Source organism: Balaenoptera acutorostrata, chromosome 12 (genome assembly GCF_949987535.1).
Source record: "Balaenoptera acutorostrata chromosome 12, mBalAcu1.1, whole genome shotgun sequence".
Classification (NCBI taxonomy): domain Eukaryota; kingdom Metazoa; phylum Chordata; class Mammalia; order Artiodactyla; family Balaenopteridae; genus Balaenoptera; species Balaenoptera acutorostrata.
The window spans coordinates 48742216-48765147 of NC_080075.1; the positions used below are offsets into that span (position 1 = coordinate 48742216).

At 37.1% G+C, this 22932-nt stretch overlaps 1 protein-coding gene across 3 annotated transcripts in view; it reads left to right on the top strand.

Moving 5' to 3' along the window:
• The window catches only part of ASB3 (ankyrin repeat and SOCS box containing 3), a 92389-nt gene that overhangs the window by 26460 nt on the left and 42997 nt on the right, over positions 1–22932 (top strand). For all 3 annotated transcript variants that reach the window (XM_007190029.2, XM_057558625.1, XM_057558624.1), the window contains exons 2-3: positions 6490–6698; positions 11765–11923. In XM_007190029.2, the coding sequence (XP_007190091.1) occupies positions 6503–6698; positions 11765–11923 (355 nt within the window). In that variant the 5' untranslated portion in view covers positions 6490–6502. The remainder of the gene's footprint in view (positions 1–6489; positions 6699–11764; positions 11924–22932) is intronic.

The window sequence follows — 22932 nt, forward strand, 5'->3', positions numbered from 1 at the left end:
AATTTTGTATCCTGCTACTTTACCAAATTCATTGATCAGCTCTAGTAGTTTTCTGGCAGCATCTTTAGGATTCTCTATGTATAGTATCATGTCATCTGCAAACAGTGACAGCTTTACTTTTTCTTTACCGATTTGGATTCCTTTTATTTCTTTTTCATCTCTGACTGCTGTGGCTAAAACTTCCAAAACTATGTTGAATACTAGTGGTGGGAGTGGACAGCCTCGTCTTGTTCCTGATCTTAGAGGAAATGCTTTCAGTTTTTCACCATTGAGAACGATGTTGGCTGTGGGTTTGTCATATATGGCCTTTATTATGTTGAGGTAAGTTCCCTCTATGCCTACTTTCTGGAGGGTTTTTATCATAAATGGGTGTTCAATTTTGTCAAAAGCTTTTTCTGCCTCTGTTGAGATGATCATATGGTTTACTCCTTCAGTTTGTTAATATGGTGTATCACATTGATTGATTTGCATATATTGAAGAATCCTTGTATTCTTGGGATAACCTCCACTTGATTATGGTGTATGATCCTTGTAATGTGCTGTTGGATTCTGTTTGCTAGTATTTTATTGAGGATTTTTGCATCTATGTTCATCAGTGATATTGGCCTGTAATTTTCTTTCTTTGTGACATCTTTGTCTGGTTTTGGTATCAGGGTGATGATGTTGCCTTGTAGAATGAGTTTGAGAGTTTTCCTCCCTCTACTATATTTTGGAAGAGTTTGAGAAGGATAGGAGTTAGCTCTTCTCTAAATGTTTGATAGAATTTGCCTGTGAAGCCATCTAGTCCAGGACTCTTGTTTGTTGGAAAATTTTTAATCACAGTCTCAATTTCAATGCTTGTGATTGGTCTACTTATATTTTCTATTTCTTCCTGGTTCAGCCTAGGAAGGTTGTGCTTTTCTAAGAATTTGTCCATTTCTTCCAGGTTGTCCATTTTATTGGCATATAGTTGCTTGTAATCTCTCATGATCCTTTGTATTTCTGCAGTGTCAGTTGTTACTTCTCCGTTTTCATTTCTAATTCTATTGATTTGAGTTTTCTCCCTTTTATTCTTGATGAGTCTGGCTAATGGTTTATCAATTTTGTTTATCTTCTCAAAGAACCAGCTTTTAGTTTTATTGATCTTTGCTATTTCCTTCATTTCTTTTTCATTTATTTCTGATCTGATCTTTTTGATTTCTTTCCTTCTTCTAACTTTGGGGGGTTTTTTGTTCTTCTTTCTCTAATTGCTTTAGATGTAAGGCTAGGTTTTTTATTTGAGATGTTTCTTGTTTCTTGAGGTAGGATTGTATTGCTATAAACTTCCCTCTTAGAAGTGCTTTTGCTGCATCCCATAGGTTTTGGGTCGTCATGTTTTCATTGTCATTTGTTTCTAGGTATTTATTGATTTCCTCTTTGATTTCTTCAGTGATCTCTTGGTTATTAAGTAGTGTATTGTGTACCCTCCGTGTGTCTATATTTTTTACAGGTTTTTTCCTGTAATTGATATCTAGTCTGATAGCAGTGTGGTCGGAAAAGATACTTGATACAATTTCAATTTTCTTAAATTTACCAAGGCTTGATTTGTGACCCAAGATATGATCTATCCTGGAGAATGTTCCATGAGCACTTGAGAAGAAAGTGTATTCTGTTCTTTTGAGATGGAATATCCTATAAATATCAATTAGGTCCATCTTGTTTAATGTATCATTTAAAGCTTGTGTTTCCTTATTTATTTTCATCTTGGTTGATCCGTCATTGGTGAAAGTTGGGTGTTAAAGTCCCCTACTATGATGGTGTTGCTGTCGATTTCCCCTTTTATGGCTGTTAGCATTTGCCTTATGTACTGAGGTGCTCCTATGTTGGGTGTGTAAATATTTACAATTGTTATATCTTTATTGGATTGATCCCTTAATCATTATGTAGCGTCCTTCTTTGTCTCTTTAACAGTCTTTATTTTAAGACTTTTTTTTACCCATTCAGCCAGTCTTTTTTTATCCATTCAGCCAGTCTGTGTCTTTTGGTTGTAGCATTTAATCCATTTACATTTAAGGTAATTATCAATATGTATGTTCCTATGACCATTTTCTTAATTGTTTTGGGTTTGTTATTGTAAGTCTTTTCCTTCTCTTGTGTTTCCTGCCTAGAGAAGTTCCTTTAGCATTTGTTGTGAAGCTGGTTTGGTGGTGCTGAATTCTCTTAGCTTTTGCTTGTTGGTAAAGGTTTTAATTTCTCTGTCGAATCTGAATGAGATCCTAGCTGGGTAGAGTAATCTTGGTTGTAGGTTTTCCCCTTTCATCACTTTAAATATGTCCTGCCACTCCCTTCTGGCTTGCAGGGTTTCTGTTGAAAGATCAGCTGTTAACCTTTTGGGGATTCTGTTGTATGTTATTTGTTGTTTTTCCCTTGCTGCTTTTAATATTTTTTCTTTGTATTTAATTTCTGGTAGTTTGATTAACATGTGTCTTGGTGTGTTTCTCCTTGGATTTATCCTGTATGTGACTCTCTGTGCTTCCTGGACTTTATTGACTATTTCTTTTTCCATATTAGGGAAGTTTTCAACTATAATCTCTTCAAATATTTTCTCAGTCACTTCCTTTTTCTCTTGTTTTTTCTCAGACCCCTATAATTCAAATGTTGGTGCATTTAATGTTGTCCCAGAGGTCTCTGAGACTGTCCTCAATTCTTTTCGTTCTTTTTTCTTTATTCTGCTCTGTGGTGGTTATTTCCGCTATTTTATCTTCCCGGTCACTTATCTGTTCTTCTGCCTCAGTCATTCTGCTATTGATTCCTTCTAGAGAATTTTTAATTTCATTTATTGTGTTGTTCATCATTGTTTTCTTTGCTCTTTAGTTCTTCTAGGTCCTTGTTAAACGTTTCTTGTATTTTGTCCATTCTATTTCCAAGATTTTGGATCATCTCTACTATCATTACTCTGAATTCTTTTTCAGGTAGACTGCCTATTTCCTCTTCATTTGTTTGGTCTGATGGGTTTTTACCTTGCTCCTTCATCTACTGTGTCTTTCTCTGTCTTCTCATTTTGCTTAACTTACTGTGTTTGGGTTCTCCTTTTCGCTGGCTGCAGGTTCGTAGTTCCTGTTGTTTTTGGTATCTGCCCCCAGTGGCTAAGGTTGATTCAGTGGGTTGTGTAGGCTTCCTGGTGCAGGGGACTAGTGCCTGTTTTCTGGTGGATGAGGCTGGATCTTGTCTTTCTGGTGGGCAGGACAATGTCCGGTGGTGTGTTTTGGGGTGTCTTTGACCTTATTATGATTTTAGGTAGCCTGTCTGCTAATGGGTGGGGTTGTGTTCCTGTGTTGCTAGTTGCTTGGCATAGGGTGTGCAGCACTGTAGCTTGCTGGTCGTTGAGTGGAGCTGGGTCTTAGTGTTGAGATGGAGATCTCTGGGAGAGCTTTCACTGTTTGATATTACTTGGAGCTGGGAGGTTTCTGGTGGACCAATGTCCTGAACTTGGCTCTCCCACCTCAGAGGCAGAGGCCTGATATCCCGCGGGAGCACAGGACCCTGTCAGCCACATGGCTCAGAAGAAGAGGGAGAAAAAAAGAAAGAAAGAAAAAAATAAAATAAAATAAAGTTATTAAAGCAAAAAATTTAAAAATTATTAAAAATGAAAAATTAAAAAGTAATAAAAAAAGAAAAGAAAGAGCGAAAGAAGAGAGCAACCAAACCAAAAAACAAATCTACCAATGATAACAAGCACTAAAAACTATACTTGAAAAAAAGGAAAAAACGAAAAACAGGTAGAACTTTAGAACAAATGGTAAAAGCAAAGCTATAGACAAAATCAGACAAAGAAGCGTACACATATGCACTCACAAAAAGAGAAAAAGGAAAAAAAAATATATCTATATATTAAAAAAAAAAAGGAGAGAGCAACCAGATCAATAAACAAATCTACCAATGATAATAAACTGTAAATACTAAACTAAGGTAAACATAAAACCTGAAACAAATTGAAAGGAAACCCCAAGTCTACAGTTGCTCCCAAAGTCCTCTTCCTCAATTTTGGGATGATTTGATGTCTTCAGGTATTCCACATATGCAGCGTGCATCAAGTTGGTTGTAGAGATTTAATCCACTGCTCCTGAGGCTGCTGGGAGAAATTTCCCTTTCTCTTCTTTGTTCGCACAGCTCCTGGGGTTCAGCTTTGGATTTGGCCCTGCCTCTGCATGTAGGTCGCCTGAGGGCGTCTGTTCCCCGCTCAGACAGGACGGAGTTAAAGGAGCAGCTGATTCGGGGGCTCTGGCTCACTCAGGCCCTGGGGAGGGAGGGGTACAGAATGCGGGGTGAGCCTGCGGTGGCAGAGGCCGCCGTGACGTTGTAACAGCCTCAGGCGTGCTGTGTGTTCTCCCGGGAAAGTTGTCCCTGGATGACGGGACCCTGGCAGTGGCGGGCTGCACAGGCTTCCGGGAGGGGAGGTGTGGATAGTGACCTGTGCTCGCACACAGGCTTCTTGGTGGCTGCAGCAGCAGCCTTAGCGTCTCATGCCTGTCTCTGGTGTCTGCGCTGGTAGCCGCAGCTCGCGCCCGTCTCTGGAGCTCTTTTAGGCGGTGCTCTGAATCCCGTCTCCTCGCGCACCACGAAACAATGGTCTCTTGCCTCTTCGGCAGTTCCAGACTTTTTCCCGGACTGCCTCCTGGCTAGACATGGTGCACTAGCCCCCTTCAGGCTGTGTTCCTGCAGCCAACCCCAGTCCTCTCCTTGGAATCTGACCGCCGAAGCGAGAGCCTCAGCTCTCAGCCCCCGCCCGCCCCGGCGGGTGAGCAGACAAGCCTCTCAGGCTGGTGAGTGCTGGTCGGCACCGATCCTCTGTGCGGGAATCTCTCCGCTTTGCCCTCTGCAGCCCTGTTGCTGTGCTCTCCTCCGTGGCTCTGAAGCTTCCCTTCTGCCACCCCCATCTCCGCCAGTGAAGGGGCTTCCTAGTGTGTGGAAACTTTTCCTCCTTCACAGGTCCCTCCCAGAGGTGCAGGTCCTGTCCCTATTCTTTTGTCTCTGTTTTTTCTTTTTTCTTTTGCCCAGGTATGTGGGCAGTTTCTTGCCTTTTGGGAAGGCTGAGGTCTCCTGCCAGTGTTCAGTAGGTGTTCTGTAGGAGTTGTTCCACATGTAGATGTATTTCTGATGTATTTGTAGGGAGGAAGGTGATCTCCACATCTTACTCCTCCACCATGTTGAAGGTCTCCTTCAGTGTCTTTTTCATTCCCCCTCCTTGCAACTTCTGTGTCATCTTTATATCCTCCACATTGCTGATCATTTAATTGGTACTCAGTAAATAATTATTAACTGAATAATTAAATGTTCTGTAATAAATATCTTCGCTTCCTTAGTAATGGACTGGTTGATTTAATCAGATTAATTCATAGCTAATATTAGCTCTCTGTAGAATCAGGTTCTGCAGATACAGCTTTATATTTAAACATGACCATAGATACGTTTAAATTTACTACAGGAAATGCTGTGTGCTTACTTTTAACCTCTTCCCTCAAACCTCCCTTTCTGATTAAATTATTTAGAATATCACTCTAGAAGGTTTTTTACCTGTATTGGACTAGACATGTTGTTGGTATTTCCTGACCTACCTCCTAAGATATTTAGAAAAACTAAGAGGAAGGATGGAACTAAATGTTACTGAGAGGGACTGCCTTTTGGCAGATAACTGTTGCCATGAGAATCCTGGGTCTTATCCCAACCTGCCTCATAGTGTGACTAACAAGAAATTGTCTTTGTAAGAGTCATATGCTGAGCTATACTGGACACTGACTCCAGGGGAACTTGAACTTTGAAGGGAGATTGTGAGGAAGAGGCTAATTTAATAATGCTGTGAAAAACTTTCTGGGCTAGTGTAGGAAAGCTGGACCCATCTATGATGGTCTTTGTTCATTTTAGTATATTCAGTCAGTGGGACTGTTTCGTCAAGGAAAGAGAACCCGAGTGTTTTGCTCCTTCTGGAAAGAACCAACAGGGACATAAAAACTAGAATTACTACTTATTTTTGTTTTTAAAACAAATGTCCACTTCTTTCTGGCCTTTTTGGGTTTAGCTTTTCCCTGTAGAGGGCTATAAAATTAGTTCTTGAGGCTGAGCGTTGCTGGTAGTTAAATGGCCATCTCTGCACAGTAGACTATATACATTTGGGATTAACTGAAGGAATTTCACTCTCTCATCAACAGTGTTCCAGTGAGTGCATTTTGTTGGAGTATGAACGGGAGCAGAAGCCTGCAGGAAGCAGCTGCTCGGACAAGGAGTGATAGAACACTTAAAACTCCTTTGATATCTTTAATAAGAGGATTCTAAGGAAGCCCAGTCCCCCAAACAGAGAGACTTCCTGGTTCAGACTGGCAGAGACTATGGCCTGACAGGTTGCTATCTCCACCTCAGGCTGTTCCTCAGCAGTTATGTAGGAGATGCTAGACAGGTCCACAGTGATCTGCTAATATCTAGGAGTGCAGTGTTGTTTTATTGATGATAGTGTTTTCTTTCTGCCTTGTTTTGTAGACTGGTCAAAAGAATGGATTTTACAGAGGCTTACTCTGACACATGCTCCACGGTTGGACTTGCTGCCAGGGAAGGCAATGTTAAAGTCTTAAGAAAACTGCTCAAAAACGGACGTAGTGTTGATGTTGCTGATAACAGGGGATGGATGCCAATTCATGAAGCAGCTTATCACAACTCTCTAGAATGTTTGCAGATGTTAATTCGTGCAGGTAAAGTAAATTCGGGGTGTGGGAGGCTGGGCTTGCAAGCTGGATTAATAAAAGAAAAAAAATGGTAATACATGACTTATTAACAGTACTATTTGTTTACCTTTGTATAACCATACAATAACTGCTTCTGTGTTATTAAGAATGATAAGATTGCCTACTTTGAATTATGTAAGTATGGTGTTTCAGCTGGACATTTAGAAATGTTGTCCTTTATATGGAAGTGCTTATGCCTGGCCGATTTTTATTGCTAAGCTAGGTGATGTGGCAGAAGTAGTCTGCTGTTTTAATTTAAGCATTTGGTACTTACTGGTCATGTTTATTTTTTATTCCTTCTCCAAAGAAAAAGAACAGTGCTGCCGAAATTGAGGGTATGAGTGTTTTCCTTGAATTAGTCTTTTTTTTTTTTTAATACTTTTCAGTTTCCTGAATTTGGGGACTCTTTCCAATTAGTTTGATTTTGTACTTGCTGAGGACACAGAAGAGAACAGGACAGACAAGGTCCCTGCCGTAGTGTTTTTATTCCCTTTGGGGGTAAGGGTGGGAACAGACAATAAATACCTAGACAGTTAAACAAGGTAATTTCAAAAGATAAAAGTGTTGTGGAAAAAATAGAACAGAGTAATGGGACAGAGAGTAATCATGCACATCTCTTTCCAGCTCTGTATTTGGTTGACTTCATGTTCGTAGGTTGAGATCAGCCATGTGGGAGTAGTTACACCACAGAAATCAGCCAGTGTTACAAACCAATTCTATAAACTTTTTTTTTTTTCTTTTTTCACTCTCTCAGAGCCAGTTACACAGCCAGCACACAACTGAGTGAGGGGCTCAGTAAATGAGACTAAATGAGACAGTGTGACACTCAGGAAGCAGGGTGTGGGAAGAGAATTAATGGTGATTGAGCACTGCTTTGTAGCAGTCATTGTACTAGATGCTTGATTTACATTATCTATCTAAATATGCAAAACTGCTATTGAGAACATGTTATCCCCATTTTATTGTTGAAAAGACCGAGGCTCAGAGAAGTTGACTCTTCAAAAGTTATGTAATAAACCAGGATATTTGATTTGAACCCATTTCTCTCTGACTCTAAAGCCCATGTTTTTCCACTATAGTATGCTTCCAGCGTTTAATCAAAGTAAACATTTTTAACATTCAGTTAATTTAAACTAAGTTTGAATATAACATTCCATGTTATGACACTCAGTGCACCATTTACATTTCATTAATCATGGACATTCACATTCTTCTCCCCTGTGTACTTACCATCACCAGTCACTCAGAAGGTAGACTTTTGGGACCATAGCTCATCAAAATTACTAACTTATTACTTCATGGATGGGAAAGAAAGTAATCCTCACAATGTTTTTGGTGTGGCTTTTTGTTTGTTTTGTTTTAAGGGATGAGAGGTGACAAGGCTAAATTCTCCAAATCATAATACAGGAAGTTTATCATGAATGCTTTTTAAATCACGTGTTCTAGAGTCTATGATAGTTGAATGTTTAAAGATATTGGAAAAATAGAGTTTATGCCTCAAATGTAAAAATACATGTTTTCAGAATTTGTTTGAAGTTAATTCTATAGCTTGAATTCCCAAACTATCTCTAGTGACAAAGGCATGAATTTTTTGTTGTTATAAATTTATTTTATTTATTTTTGGCTGTGTTGGGTCTTCGTTGCTGCGTGCGGGCTTTCTCTAGTTGCGGCGAGTGGGTGCTACTCTTCATCGCAGCGCGTGGGCTTCTCATTGCGGTGGTTTCTGTTGTTGGGGAGCACGGTCTCTAGGCGCTAGGGCTTCAGTAGCTGTGGCACACGGGCTTAGTTGCTCCCTGGCGTGTGGGATCTTCCCGGACCAGGGCTTGAACCCGTGTCCCCTGCATTGGCAGGCAGATTCTTAACCACTGCGCCACCAGGGAAGTCCCCAAAGGCATGAATTTGAATATTTGTTTCTAGTCAAAAAGTTCATTCCAGATATACTGTTATCTCTTCCCACATCAGTTTTATGTTATAATTTTTTTTCCTTTTAGCTACTGAATAAAATTAGGCAGGCTTTTGACTTAATGTGTTTGAACTGGCTATTTAAGTCATCTATGTTTTCTTTTAGAAATTAAAAGTATCACCTTCATTGTTAATGACTATTCTTTTTTAGACTTGATGTTTTTGGAGGGTAAGTCACTCATAGTTAACTATGTGAATAGTTGATATAAATGGTCAAATAAAAATTTCTCACGATTTGTATTAGAGTTCACTATTATGAAATAAATTTTGGATAAATCTAATTTATGTGCAGTACATACACAAGGATTAGGGTAGGGGTAGGGAGATAGGAAATAGGGTTTGCAGAGGGTAGGAAGCAGCTATATGACTTATTCTAGGAGGTGGTGACATTTTTGGTCTCAGTTTTCCATGAGTTTGGTTGTTCTGTGTAGTTGGAACGAATGTCCAAAATTCTGTCAGATTTGGTTACTTGGTTCACTAGAAAAATCAAACTAAAATGAAGCAAAAGGGCTATATAGCCTATTGGTCACTTTCAAAAATGTTTTCTGTATTCCCCTGGCTCATCCCTTCTTTTGTAAATTAAAGTCCATACTTTATTCAGATCCACTGTCTTTTAAAAAAGATTATAATTTAAACTTTTCTGGTTGATTCAAGTTCATAAACACTTACCAGTGAGGAATGGTAGCTGACTACTTTGTAAAATGTCTAGCTAGCATACAGCTTCATGTAAGGAGGTATTTTAAAGTGATGGTGACGTACAAACATTTGTAGTCTTGAAGAGTGAAGTGAGGTCTCTTCTGCTTAATGATGACAGTAGCATCTTCATATCCGTAACCAGTTAACTTGTTATTATGGGTTAATCTTAAAAGTTTTGAAAAAAAGTTTGACATTTCTGTCATTCTTTATACTTGCTATACTTGTGTTTTATATGATTCATAATTCTCTTGTCCCTTGTGGCTCAGCTGGTATACATAGAATTGTCTTTTATTAGATAATTTCTGCCTCCTTAAACTTCATCTAATATTAGTTAACTGCCAGAGATTCCTGAACCATACTTTTTATTAGTATACTGAAGTATGAAGGTGCTCAGGCCTAGACAAAAAGGATGGAAGAGTCTTAGAAGGTTAGGAAGGCTTTGCTTTACTGTCTTCATTTTAGATCCAGAATCTAGCCTAGAAGTCATACATGGCCTTTTCATTCAAGTTGGAGAAGAACGCTGAAGTATGGATTACTTAGAAATTTAATATGCATATATATATATATATATATATATATATATATATATATTTCACTTTAGCTTTCTGTATAAAGTATTAGCACAAGTAACAAATTTGCTTGTCTTCTGTATTGGCAGTTTGGTGTAATAGGTACTGAGATTTCATGAAGTTTATTATCTTAAAGAACAATAATGATCTTCAGTGACAGTTAATCATGCCGTTCTATATTAAACCATTTGCTGACGAAAGGTCACTTAAACTCTTGTAATTAATTATAACATACTGTGAACAAGTACTTTTATGTGGCCAATATATGATCTAATAATTCATAGTACTTTTTATTAGTTCATGTTAAGAAAATATTACACTGTTACACTGGGCATGTTAACAGATATTGGAAATCCTTAGATAAATAAGGCAGTGTAGCATAGTGATTGAGTTGTGTTCAGATGGACCACGTTATTTTACTTATTCTAACTTTAGCACATGGTTTAATAGTAAGTCTAGCTTCCCCCCAATATTTTTCTTCTTTTATTTTTCTAAATTCTTTGTTATTCTTACCTGCCCTCCCTAACCCCTATCAACTTGAGTCACTTTACAAGTATAAAACCAATCAATGAACTAACACCCAGCTCTGTTGACATTTTGATTAGAATTATAATAAATTTATTATTATTTTGGGAAGAATCAGCTTCTTTATAATGTTGAAATTTTCTATTTGGGAGCTATTTACATATCTGTATCTATATATATCTGTGTGTTCCTAGTTTTTCATGTCTTAACCTTATAGTTTTGTGGATATCTGAATATATGTCAGTTTCTGACTAATCTGGGAACACTGTTTTTGAGATAGGAACTTTTAAAATATAACTACCCTATCTTGCCATTTAGTTGTGTATCCTGTAAAGTTGGAGGCTGTTTATTTATGCTTACAAGCTGTTAATTGAGTATTATTATGGCTTAGACTGACAGTTTCAGCAGTTATGATCACAGGAATTACTTAAAACAGATGATTATTGTAGTCAGGAGCATTAGTTTTAATTCTGGTATTTCAAGAAAATATTATTTAAAGCTTTTTTTACTTGTTTATTTTTTGTTTTTGTTTATCAGTGCTCTCAGAAATGCCTCCCCCATTCAACCCACCGTTCTATTGTGGGTTTAGAATTTTATTGTTTTGGAGGCAAAGGTAAGAAAGTCACTTAATATTATCTTTTGCTGTGGACTTACAAAAAATTTAATGTGGACATTGTTTACATAATTTGAATGTTACCAAAACTTTGAGATTTTCATAACAAACCCCAGAAAACTTAAGTCAACTCATAAGTTCCTTATAAATTGTATGCCATTGTTCAGTTTCTTTGGAGTGCATTTTATTATTTTAGAAATGTAGGCTTCATTAATGATTAGAATGTAGTTTTAGGTTAGAAAAGGAGTATTTTAAATACCTTCATCTTATTAGTTGAGTACAAGGAAGTAATGCTACAGGTGAGACCATTTTCCTTATGGAAATTTAGAAATAAATGAATCAAATTTATTAATATTTCAGTAAATCTTGGATCTTGCTTTTGTGTTATTACTTGTCAATTCCTGCCACTCTCCTTCCCCCACTTACCAAAAATTAGAGAAGAGAAAATGAGTGTGTGGGCAGAATTTGTGTTAAGACTACTGGGAAGCTGTTTATACTGTGGCCTTTGTAGAACTTTTTCTTGATTTTCTAGAGAGTTTTAAACTATGAGACCTCCCATTTATAATTATCTTTTAATATTTTATTAAATTCTTCTTGGAATCTTTGCTTTTTAATCCCAAGAAATAGAAGTGATACCTTCTAATTGATAGTTTTTTATTCTTTCATAGATTCATCTAAAAACTACATTAAGACAAAGACTTTTGAGGGCTTCTGTGCATTACATCTTGCTGCAAGTCAAGGACATTGGAAGATCATACAGATTCTTTTAGAAGCTGGGGCAGATCCTAATGCCACTACTTTAGAGGAAACCACACCACTGTTTTTAGGTGAAGTATATTATTTGTGGTACAGATATAATTTTTTATTTTTTACTTTTATTTTTTGCTAAAGAAACTAAGCTTAATTTTTCCTAAAGCTGTTGTATTTATAGTGTGTTCTCTGGCAAATATTATACTGTCACTTCTTTGATTTTGAAACCAAAAAGGTATTTTTAAAGGTTCTTCTTTGTTTTCTACCCTTGGGTGATAGCATCTGGGAATATCTTTTAAATGTTTACTTAAAGTTGTAAAACCTGTTCTGAATTGTAGTCATTATCATTGTTCTCAATGTTCTGAAGACCAGGGAGAGTTTAAATTGTAACAGTAGTTACAAGGTTACCTGTGAATGTTTTATGTTTGCTTTTGCTTTTGCTTTTTCTTGGCATTAAGAAATTAAGAATGTTTTATGGAAGAAATCATGAGCTAAACCTTTAACGCCAGTTAATTTGTTGCCTATATGGATCACTATTCAGACTTCTTCAGTTATGGTCTGTTTTTTAATTCATTAAGAACAAAGGCCAGGGACTTCCCTGGTGGTCCAGTGGGTAGGACTCTGTGCTCCCAATGCAGGGGGCCTGGGTTCGATTACTGGTTGGGGAACTAGATCCTGCATGCTGCACGTAAGAAGTCCACATGCTGTAACTAAGAGTTCACGTGCTGCAACTAAGAAGTCCTCATGCCGCAACTAAGAGTCCGCATTCTGCAACTAAGACCCGGTGTAGCCTAAATAAATAAATAAATAAATAATAAACAAACAAATAAATAAATACTAAAAAAAAAAAAAAAAAAGGCCAAATTCTGAAGGGCTACTTCTAATACCTGTCTTTTTTGCTTCTCTCCCTCCCTTTCATCCTGTTTGTCTTCAGGGACATTGTGGCCCATAAAGTTTAGTGGAACATGAGAAAATTAAGAGAATAAAACATTTGTACAGAATCAGTGTATTTGGATTATAGTTTTGGTCCTGCCACATGTAATTCATATGTTCATTTATTTACTGTATGCTTCAGTTTCCTCACTTATAACATGAGAGTAATAGTACCTACCTAGTCTTTATTGGGCTGAGAATAAAATGAGAGATCTATGAAAGTAATTTTTTCCTTGTAAATTTAAAAATATATACTCTTAAAGCTTATGTACAGTAGAATTCATTCTTTTTAGTGTACAGTTTTACGAGTTTTGATGTATGCATAAAAATGTGTAATGACAATGACAGTCAAGACACAGAACAGTTCCATCACCTTGCAGAATTCCATCATGCTGCCTATTTTTAATCAACCTTTTCCCCCTACTTCACCCCTGACAACCACTGATCTGTTTTCTGTTTTCATCCGTGTAGTTTGTTTTTTTCTTTTTTGGCTGTGCCGTGCAGCTTGTGGGATCTCAGTTCCTTGACCAGGGATTGAACCTGGGCCACGGCAGTGGAAGCCCAGAATCCTAGGCCACCAGGGAACTCCCCTGTAGTTTGTTTTACAGAATGTCATAAATATATATGAAATAATACAACATGTAACCTTTGAGACTGACTTCTTTCACTTAGCATAATGCTTTTGAGATTCATACATGTTGTTGCATGTATCAGTAATTCATTCCTTTCTTGCTAAGTAGTATTCCATTGTATGAGTGCACCACAATTTATCTATTTACTAGTTGATAGACATCTGAGTTTTCAGTGTTTGGTGATTATGAACAAATTGCCACAAACTTTTGCACACAGGTTTTGTTTGAATATAAGTTTTCATTTCTCTTGAATTAATATTTAGGATTGTTGGTTCGTGTGGTAAGTGTATGTTTAATTTTGGAAAACAATTTGGAAGTTTCTTATATAGTGACTCTCCCATTTTGCATCCCTTCCAGTAATGTTTGAGAGTTTCAGTTGTCGCGCATCCTCACCATGTCACTTGGTATTGACAAATTTTTCTTTTTTTCTTTTTTTACATTTTAGTCATTTTAATAGGGATTTAGTGGTATCTCGTTGTGATTTTAATTTGTATTTTTCCTGATTGCTAATGATGTTGAACATCTTTTCATATGATTATTTGCCGTCTTTCCTTTTTTTTCTGTTCTTAGACAAGTGTGTTTTGTTTTGAAATAATTTCAGACTTATGGAAATAACAGTACAAAGGATTCTTGTGTACCTTTCACCCAAAGTTTGTTCTTTTGCCCTGCTCAGTGTATCGTTTTTTCTCCCTATATATTTATCCATGTATTATTTTTTTGGAACCCTTTGAGATTAAATTGTAGACATAAAGCTTCTTTACCCATAAATACTTCCGTGTGAACTTCCTAGAAGCAATGAAATTCTTTTATGTAACTGCCATAAAATAATCAAAATCAGGAAGTTAACACTGATACAGTACTGTTGTTTAATCTACATTTTACTCAGGTTTGCCAGTTGCTGCACTAATGTCCTTTTTAGCAAATAAAAAAAAATTTTTTTTAATTGGTTCAAGATCAGTCCAGGATTATTTATTATATTTAGATGTTATGTCTCTTTAGCCTCCCGTAATTTGGAACGGTTTTTCAGTCTTTATCTGTTATGATTTTAGCATTTTTGAAGAGTTCAGGCCATTTATTTTGTAGAATGTCTTTCAATTTGGGTTTGTCTGATGTTTTTTCTTGATAAAGTACAGGTTATACATTTCTCCAGGAATACCACAGAAGTGAAATGGTATCTTGGTGCATCTTATCAGGAAGACAATGATCCATTACTGGTGATATTAATTTATAAAAGTGTTTTAAATATGTGGTATATACTATTATGAAGATGTTTCATGGAAGCCTTGCTGTAATATGGTTTGAGTTTCCTAGAGGGGAGATTACTTTTTATGTAAAGTTTGTTTTTTTTTTAACCACATCCACATTTAACCCATTTCGGATATTCTGTACAACTACATAGTAAGCTTAAGCTTTCATTGAAGCCGTGCTAAGTTCAATCTCTATTCTAGTTGTTATCTTCAAGGAATCTAACATAGAGGCGTGAACAAAAGGAATTAAGTCCTGTAAAAGAGTTAGAAATAACGTGTTCAGGTTATTAAAAAAGGGAAAAATAAGTCACCCTGGGATGACAGAGGAAGATATCATGTGCAGAGTACTGTATTAATAGTAACAGCAACATTTATTAAGCAGAGAATGTGTACCAAACCCTGTGTCAGATGTTTTACATGAATTACCTTGTTTAATTTTCGCCATGATTCTATGACATATGTACTATTATTATTTCTACTATCACAGATGAGGAAGTGTGAAAACACTGTATTTAGGATCAGAAGTTCTGTATTTAAGTTTTGATCTTGCTAACTGTCTGTGTATTGGTTAGAATAGCATTTCCTGAATTGATTCAGTGAGCTATTAATAGATGTTCATTGACAGAAGTATTCCTGATCAACATATGTTTGGGAAATGCTATGTTCTATATTCCCCAGTGTAGAAAAACAAAAATTAGTAGCCATGTAGCTTTATGTGTCCACCTAGTCTGCAGTATCCTCTGTACTCTATGTTATCCTGTTTTAGTATTTTCATAGTTCTTGTCACTGGCTGCAATTATTTTATTTGTTTGCTACTTTGTTTATTGACTCCTCTCACTAGAAAGAATGTTCCACGAGAGCGGGGATTTTATTTATCTTGTTCACTGTTGTAACTCCCAAACTCAGATCAGTGCCTGGTATATGGTAGGCATGCAGTAAATTATTTGTTGAATGAAAGAATGAAGGTCTTTGAAATAACTTCTTATAAAACATCACTTGTTTTAACTTTAATCCAGCATTTTGAAATGTATTTGACCTTAATATTATTTTTATTTGTGGAACACTTAGGGGGAATATCTCAAAAAACATTAATATTCCATAGGACTATTTGAGAAATGCTAGCTTGATCACTTAGTTTACAGTTTCAAAATATAATAGTTCCATTTACTGAATTCAGCATCGTGCTTACTTATTATATAAGTATTTGGAGAAAATTAGAGATGCAGAGTTTTTAGTGATTTATATTTCAGGATATACTTGCTGTTTTTTATGTTAATGAAGGAAGAGTTGCCAGGATAATTCACACCAGTGAAAAACTTTAAATCACTTATTTTTAGTAATAGGATTTATTTAGTTTCTTTGGCGGCAAACTACCATCCTAATTATGTTTTGTATTGGCTAATACAAAAAATATTTTGACTCAAGCAGAGAATTTAAGCCCAAGGATATATAGTACATAGAGTACTTCTGCATGCTCAAGTACTGCATCAATTGTATTAGGTCCTTGTTTGGAAGTAGAGTTTTTTTTTTTTAATTAATTTATTTATTTTTGGCTGTGTTGGGTCTTCGTTTCTGTGCGAGGGCTTTCTCTAGCTCTAGTTGCGGCAAGTGGGGGCCACTCTTCATCGCGGTGTGCGGGCCTCTCACTGTCACAGTCTCTCTTGTTGAGGAGCACAAGCTCCAGACGCGCAGGCTCAGTAGTTGTGGCTCACGGGCCTAGTTGCTCCGCGGCATGTGGGATCTTCCCAGACCAGGGCTCGAACCCGTGTCCCCTGCATTGGCAGGCAGATTCTCAACCAATGCGCCACCAGGGAAGCCCGGAAGTAGAGTATTTTTAAAAAAGGAAGAGAAAAGGAAAAGTACAGCCTGAGCTTTTGCAAAAACATAGTGACAAAGAATGGATATGTGACTGTTCAGTTAGGTGTTTGTTTAGTTAGGTGTTGTGGGCTCTAGTGTCTGCTCTGACCCATAAATAATATGACAGACTTCAACAATGTGCTTTACTTACCTGTATCTTTCTCCCTCTTTTAAATAACCATAGGGATCTGTGTTTCCATCTATAATGGAAGAGTTTTTTTTATTAAAACAAAATCTGGAACACTTCAAGGTTTGCACCAAGCTATAGATGATAATCTCTAGGTAAGGAAGAGAGGTTGGACCAACTGGACTTAAAGTGAGAAAGGGGGACTGCCCGTCTAGTATAGCTTCCTTCCCCATCTGTAGCTTTATCTTCCAAAACTGTTCATTGCTGAAACTTTGGAGTATGTTACCCCTCCCCCCAAGGGAAGCTATATTCCCTTGCATGTTGTAGTACCTATCCTGTGGCCCAGTTAACACCTAAACTGGGAGATCAAGGCATAGAAAATGAATACAGAACTGTGGAAATTTTCAGGTGACTAGAAAAGTCATCACCATCAGTGGTGTGTCATTATGATTGACCTAAAGGCTAAATGCAGACAGAAAATTTACTGCTCCACTGTTCATAATGGGATTATCTTTCCTACACGGAACTCACCAAGATTTTCATAAAATTGAGTTTGGAAGGAAGGTTTTCAGTTCGATGACAGTGAGAATTAAAATGAGAAAATCCCACAAATTCAGGAAACAACACTGATAAATTGGAGGCTCAAATCCAACCCAGTGTGACCTCACAGAACAATTTCTATGAGAACTGCACAGCATGCTGTTTTGGCTTTTGATGGATTATTTTTCATTTTTTGTTCTTCTGAGTCTCTGCTTAGTCTGTAACCTTCAACGTTAAACATAGCTGTGCTGTTTATTAGGAACAAAGTTTTTTATAAACAGTGTTATGTGAGGCTGCCTATTTCAATATTAAATTGTAAAATATGTCATACTTTAGCTCGTGTGGCCTATCCTTTAACTCTGACTCTGTTGATATATTCCAGAGTTGAACAAACCAATCTGTATTTCACTTTTCACTGGTATTTTCATGGATTAGTGATCATTCATAGAGTTATTTTTTGAGGTGCTATGAATTTTGAGGTTTAGCATTCATATATTTAATATGTATTATATTAATTAAACTTAATCTTTGGAGTTATTTGTAGATCTTTCAATGGAAAGATTAATCATCTTCCTCAAGGATTATAACTTAAGCTTATTTTTATTTGAGGACATGTTCTTGAAAATAGGAGTTTGAGTTTTCTCAGGTCTGAAGTATGGCTGTTCACTAAAAAGTTACATTTTAAAAATGTTAATTTCATGTTCTGTTTACTTTCTTGATGTAACTTTCTATTATTTTATATCATACTCTTCGATGCTTTAAGACTGTATCTTTTCATTCCTTAAGGTAAGCAGTTTGAAGCTAGTATATTTATTATCTTTCTTGTGTTACCTTCATATAATTAAATGTGTTTACGCCATCTGTCATTTTATTAGTCATGTTTGATTGATAGAATTAAACTTCCGGCTTTTAAAAATGAAGAAATCCGTATCCCTATACTCTCCTGTGTAACTCTTTTTCTTTTTTCTGTCCTTTGCCAAATTTTGTTTGTTATATTGTATTAACATCGTCAGTGGAAATAACATTTTGCTTCCTATTCTGGCATCTTAATGCCTTCATTTTATTTTATTCTTATAGTTCTGTGGTTCAGTAGCTTAGAAGTTTATCATCAGTTATTTTGCCGTGGTTTTTCCAGTCTTGTTTGGTTAACTAAATTCTTCCTTTAACAGAGTCCTCTGAAAGGACCCATGGGAATAATGTTCCTTGAGTTCTTGCATGTTCATAATTGAATAATTATTTTATTAAATTAAATTAATGAATTAATTTACTTTTTGGCCATGCCACACTGTAGCTTGTGGGATCTTAGTTCCCCAACCATGGATTGAACCCAGGCCCTTGGCAGTGAGAGTGCAGAGTCCTAAACACTGGAGTGGTCCTTGGGATGAGGGATGTTTTGCCAGATACTTTTTCTCTGATAGGGACTCCTCAGTGTAATGATTTGTTTCTCTAAGCCATACTGTGGAGATCATACAGAGGTGGCTCCTTTAAGGAAACTACTGCTATATGAGTACTTCAAAAACGTGAATCGGATAATTACAGAAAGTGGTAGAATTCACTTTTATAGCTCTGCTATCTAAATCAAACGTTTCTCTTGACTCTGTTGGTGGGGAGACATATGGAAAAATAATAAAATAGTGGAATTTTAGGTTTTTGTCTTCTAAGACTTTCATGTGATTGAAAGATTTGTTTTTCTGGATATGGTCTCTGATGTCTAATTACCCATTTGACTTCTTTCTGTCAGAAACAGAGACATGTCAGTGGCAACATGTAGAATTAGATTGGGGTACTGACTACAATCTTTCTGTTACATTCCTAACATAATGAATTTTGTCCATTTGGTCATGGTTTGTCCCATCAGTATACATCTTTAAGATTGTTAGTCGTTGGGCAGACACGAGGCCCTTTGTAAGAAAGAAGTGTAACTTTTCATTACAATTTTAGAAAAAATTTTTCTAAGTAGTAATCAAATACTACATTTCAGACTAAGGATTCATGGCCAAGACACATTATAGAAATATATCTGTATATATAGGGAGAGTGGTTTGAAATTAACCTTAAAAAAGCCTTACTTTATAACCATTCTGATTATAACATTTAATTATGAAATAAATAACTGTGGGTAGTCCTACTTACCCAGTGACATTCTCGAAATAATTCTCCATCCTTGCCAGTCACTTTGTCAGAGTGAAAAGTTGAAACTAACATATGCTGTCAGTGGAGTTAGTATAGTACTTTATAGTTCTCCTGTCCTGGGTATAGGTAAAGTCTTAGAAAAACATAAAATCTGAGGTGACATAGAATAAATTCAAAACACTAGAAAAAAAAAATCACTTGTCATTGCAGTCTAGTTTCTTTCCTAGCGCCACCAGATGTCAGTGTAACCACAGGGCCAGAGAAATACACAGTAGATAAAATGGCTACGAACATTCTTTTTTGCTTTGTGAAAGAGGTAGGGAAAAACGTTTTATTCAAATTAGATATACAATGGAAAGATTATTTTATCAGTGAATTGTAGAGAAAAATGAAGTGCATAATGGAGAATAGAGTACATGTAGAACTTAAGAAGCATAGATACAGTTAAAAATTCATATATAAATCAAATGTACTAATAGAATACGTAGATGATCTCTGAGGCCCTCAGAAATCACCAACCTGTTGCTATAACTAGAGGAGATGGACAGCCTGTGGTTAAACTGTTCATTACAGCCTTACTGACTGTGATGTTTCTCAGTAGAACTACTGTCACAATCTGAGCCTCAAGATGAAAGAGTATATTCTAGCTTATAGATGTAAAACTCAGCTCACTACAGTTTGCATTTGGTACAGAACTTGTCTACAGTAGTTCCCTAGAACACATAGTCACATTAGGCGTTTTTCCAAAAGAGCATTCAGTAGGATAATTACATTTAAAAAAATCCCTCCTTTAGAAATTTATTGTTTAATGAGTGCTGCATTAAATAATGATCATTGTTTACTATTTTTAGTTAGAGTTTAATACTCCTAGTTAGATTTATTCCTTACATGTATGTATAGCTCTGCCATATTTCTCCCAGATGAGAATCCTATGTTGAGTCCATGTCTTCATGAAATCTTCATGTGGGGCTTGTGACTGCACTCTGTGTGCTACATGCCTCAACTGAGTTTTTTTTTTTTTTTAGAAGGCGGAGGTCATTCTGCTTTTATTCTGTTTAAAAGCACCTAGCTTTTTATTTATTTATTTATTTATTTATGGCTGTGTTGGGTCTTCTTTTCTGTGCGAGGGCTTTCTCCAGTTGCGGCAAGTGGGGGCCACTCTTCATCGCGGTGCATGGGCCTCTCATTATCGCGGCCTCTCTTGTTGCGGAGCACAGGCTCCAGACGCGCAGGCTCAGTAATTGTTGCTCACGGGCCTAGTTGCTCCGCGGCATGTGGGATCTTCCCAGACCAGGGCTTGAACCCGTGTCCCCTGCATTGGCAGGCAGATTCTCAACCACTGTGCCACCAGGGAAGCCCCTCAACTGAGTTCTGATTTTGGTTAGAAGTTTTATGTGGGTCAGCGGCTGCTTCTACTTCCTTGATTTCTCCTTTTCAACAATATTTTGTTATTCAGGTTATGTTATCCCAGATTACTTCTTTTTCCCTCTTAAATATAGGAAATGGAAAGATGTGTTTCTTCAAAAATATAAATGTCTTCCTAGAAATTATTGCAGGTAATGATGTTCTCATATCATTCTTACTTTGTTAGACTTTTGCTGTTACAGGTTTCTTCAGCACAATAACCTGACCTGTTGTGGGAGGGGCAGTGTCCCTGCCATCAGAGCTTCTGGTTTTTCTTTTCTGCTGTCTCAGCTAGAGTCTTACAGACAATACGTGTTTGGATTGAAGGGAGGAAAGCCTTTCTCCCATCTCTCTGTGTACCCCAGACACTTTGAGCTGTGTCTTCCAAATGGGGTGTTTTATTTCATGTTTATTCTTTATCCTTGGGCTCTGGTCTCTGTTCAATGCCAGTGTAATACCAGATCCTATGATTCTGCTTTCTTTTTCTCTCTGGGAATCCACAGTACTTTTCCAGGTTCCAGAATTACTCATTTCCTTTCTGTCCTTGAACACCTGCCCCAAACCATAGGAACCACAACAAATGGCCTGGCTCCCTGTCCTCATTGCCAGGCATGTATCTTGGAGATAGATATGCCTAGTATTCTAGGTTAAATTCCAATTTAGTTAAATTCTAAACTCTAGACCAGAGCCGTCCAATAGAATTTGGAAGTGTCCTAAATCTGTACTGTCCAGTCACTAGCCAAGTGTGGCTCTTGAGCACTTCAAATGAAGCTAGTTTGATTGAGGTACTCAAATTTTCACTTAATTTAATTTTAATTAATTAGATTTAAATAGCCACATATGGCTACTGGCTTCTGTATCAGAGAGCGCAGCTCTTCGTATATCCTTAACTGAGCTGTAGTCCTCTTCTATCTTTGAAATGTTGGCCTTCTTTGCTGTAGCATGTGGTACTAGATGGGTCCCATGTAGAGAGGTGAGGGAGCAAAGAAACACCAGCTTAGCCAATCAGCTTGCTTATCAGTGGGATGGTAGAAATTGCAGCTGAATTTCCCTCATTATCCTCAGTTGATTAGGTGATTATCAGACTCACGCTCCAGTCTTAAGGAAATGTCTTTAGGTCTCTGCAAACTTGGACAGGAAGTGGAAGGAAAAGAAAGAGCATGAAAGTTCTGTATAAACAGCATCTGCCTATAGACCTAGTTCTGTTTTTTGGAAGAGAGAAAAATCTGGCAAGTGAATACAGGTGGTGGCCATGGGAAGATAGAGGATTATGGGCTTTGGATTCCTTTTTTGAGGGTGGGAAATAGTGTATATGTTTGTAAGACAAGATCGGTATGGCTGTGGAGGAGGAAAGATAAACATAAACGTTTATTTAAACTAATAAAACTGGTTTGTGGGTAATTATCATGGAGGAAGTAAATTGGACAATAAATTGGGGAAACCTAAGGATCTGCACTCTCACTTAGGAGGGGACCTGGATATGCACTTCTTGTAGTACTGGATGACGGTTGCAGTTAATTGGGTTGTTGGACAAAAGGATTGATCCTGCAAAGGGAAGAGGCTGTCCTTAGGGTGCATGGAGTGAAGGTGACCAATATGAGTTTAGTCAGAGAGCTGTATTAGTATTGAGGGAACTGTAATTATGGCCTAACTCCTCATGATTGAAAAGCTAACCTTCTGAGTATCCTATTTGTGGAGTTTATTAGGAAAAGAAGTTGACCAGTTATATATCAGGAAAGGGGTAAGGGAGACTGAGGGAGAGAAAAAAGGAACATTTATTGAGCACCTACTGTATTTACTTATATTAATTATTCAATCAATATAAAAGCCCATAGGTAAGTAGATTATCCTTATTTTATATGTGTAATGAGGTTGAGAGACTAACTTGTTCACAGCTGGACAGAGTGCCTGACTACACTATCTGTGTTCTTTCCACTAGAGTTAGGGCATCATCTTGATCCTAAATTATAATTCAGATATGTCTGAGCACTTGTGTCATGAACAAGTAGGTGGCAAATTCAGGAGCAGAATGAATGGTTTTCCGGTGGAGATTTTTATTTGAGTAACTGGGTGTTAGAGGGGCTTCTGGGAGACAAGGGTGGAAGAACAGCCTGGTTTTCCAGCTTCAGGGATTCATATTTGAGCCCTGTAGTGAGAGGAGCTGAAGGCAGAAGGTGAAGGATCTGTTTCCATGAGCAGCTCTGAGAGACACA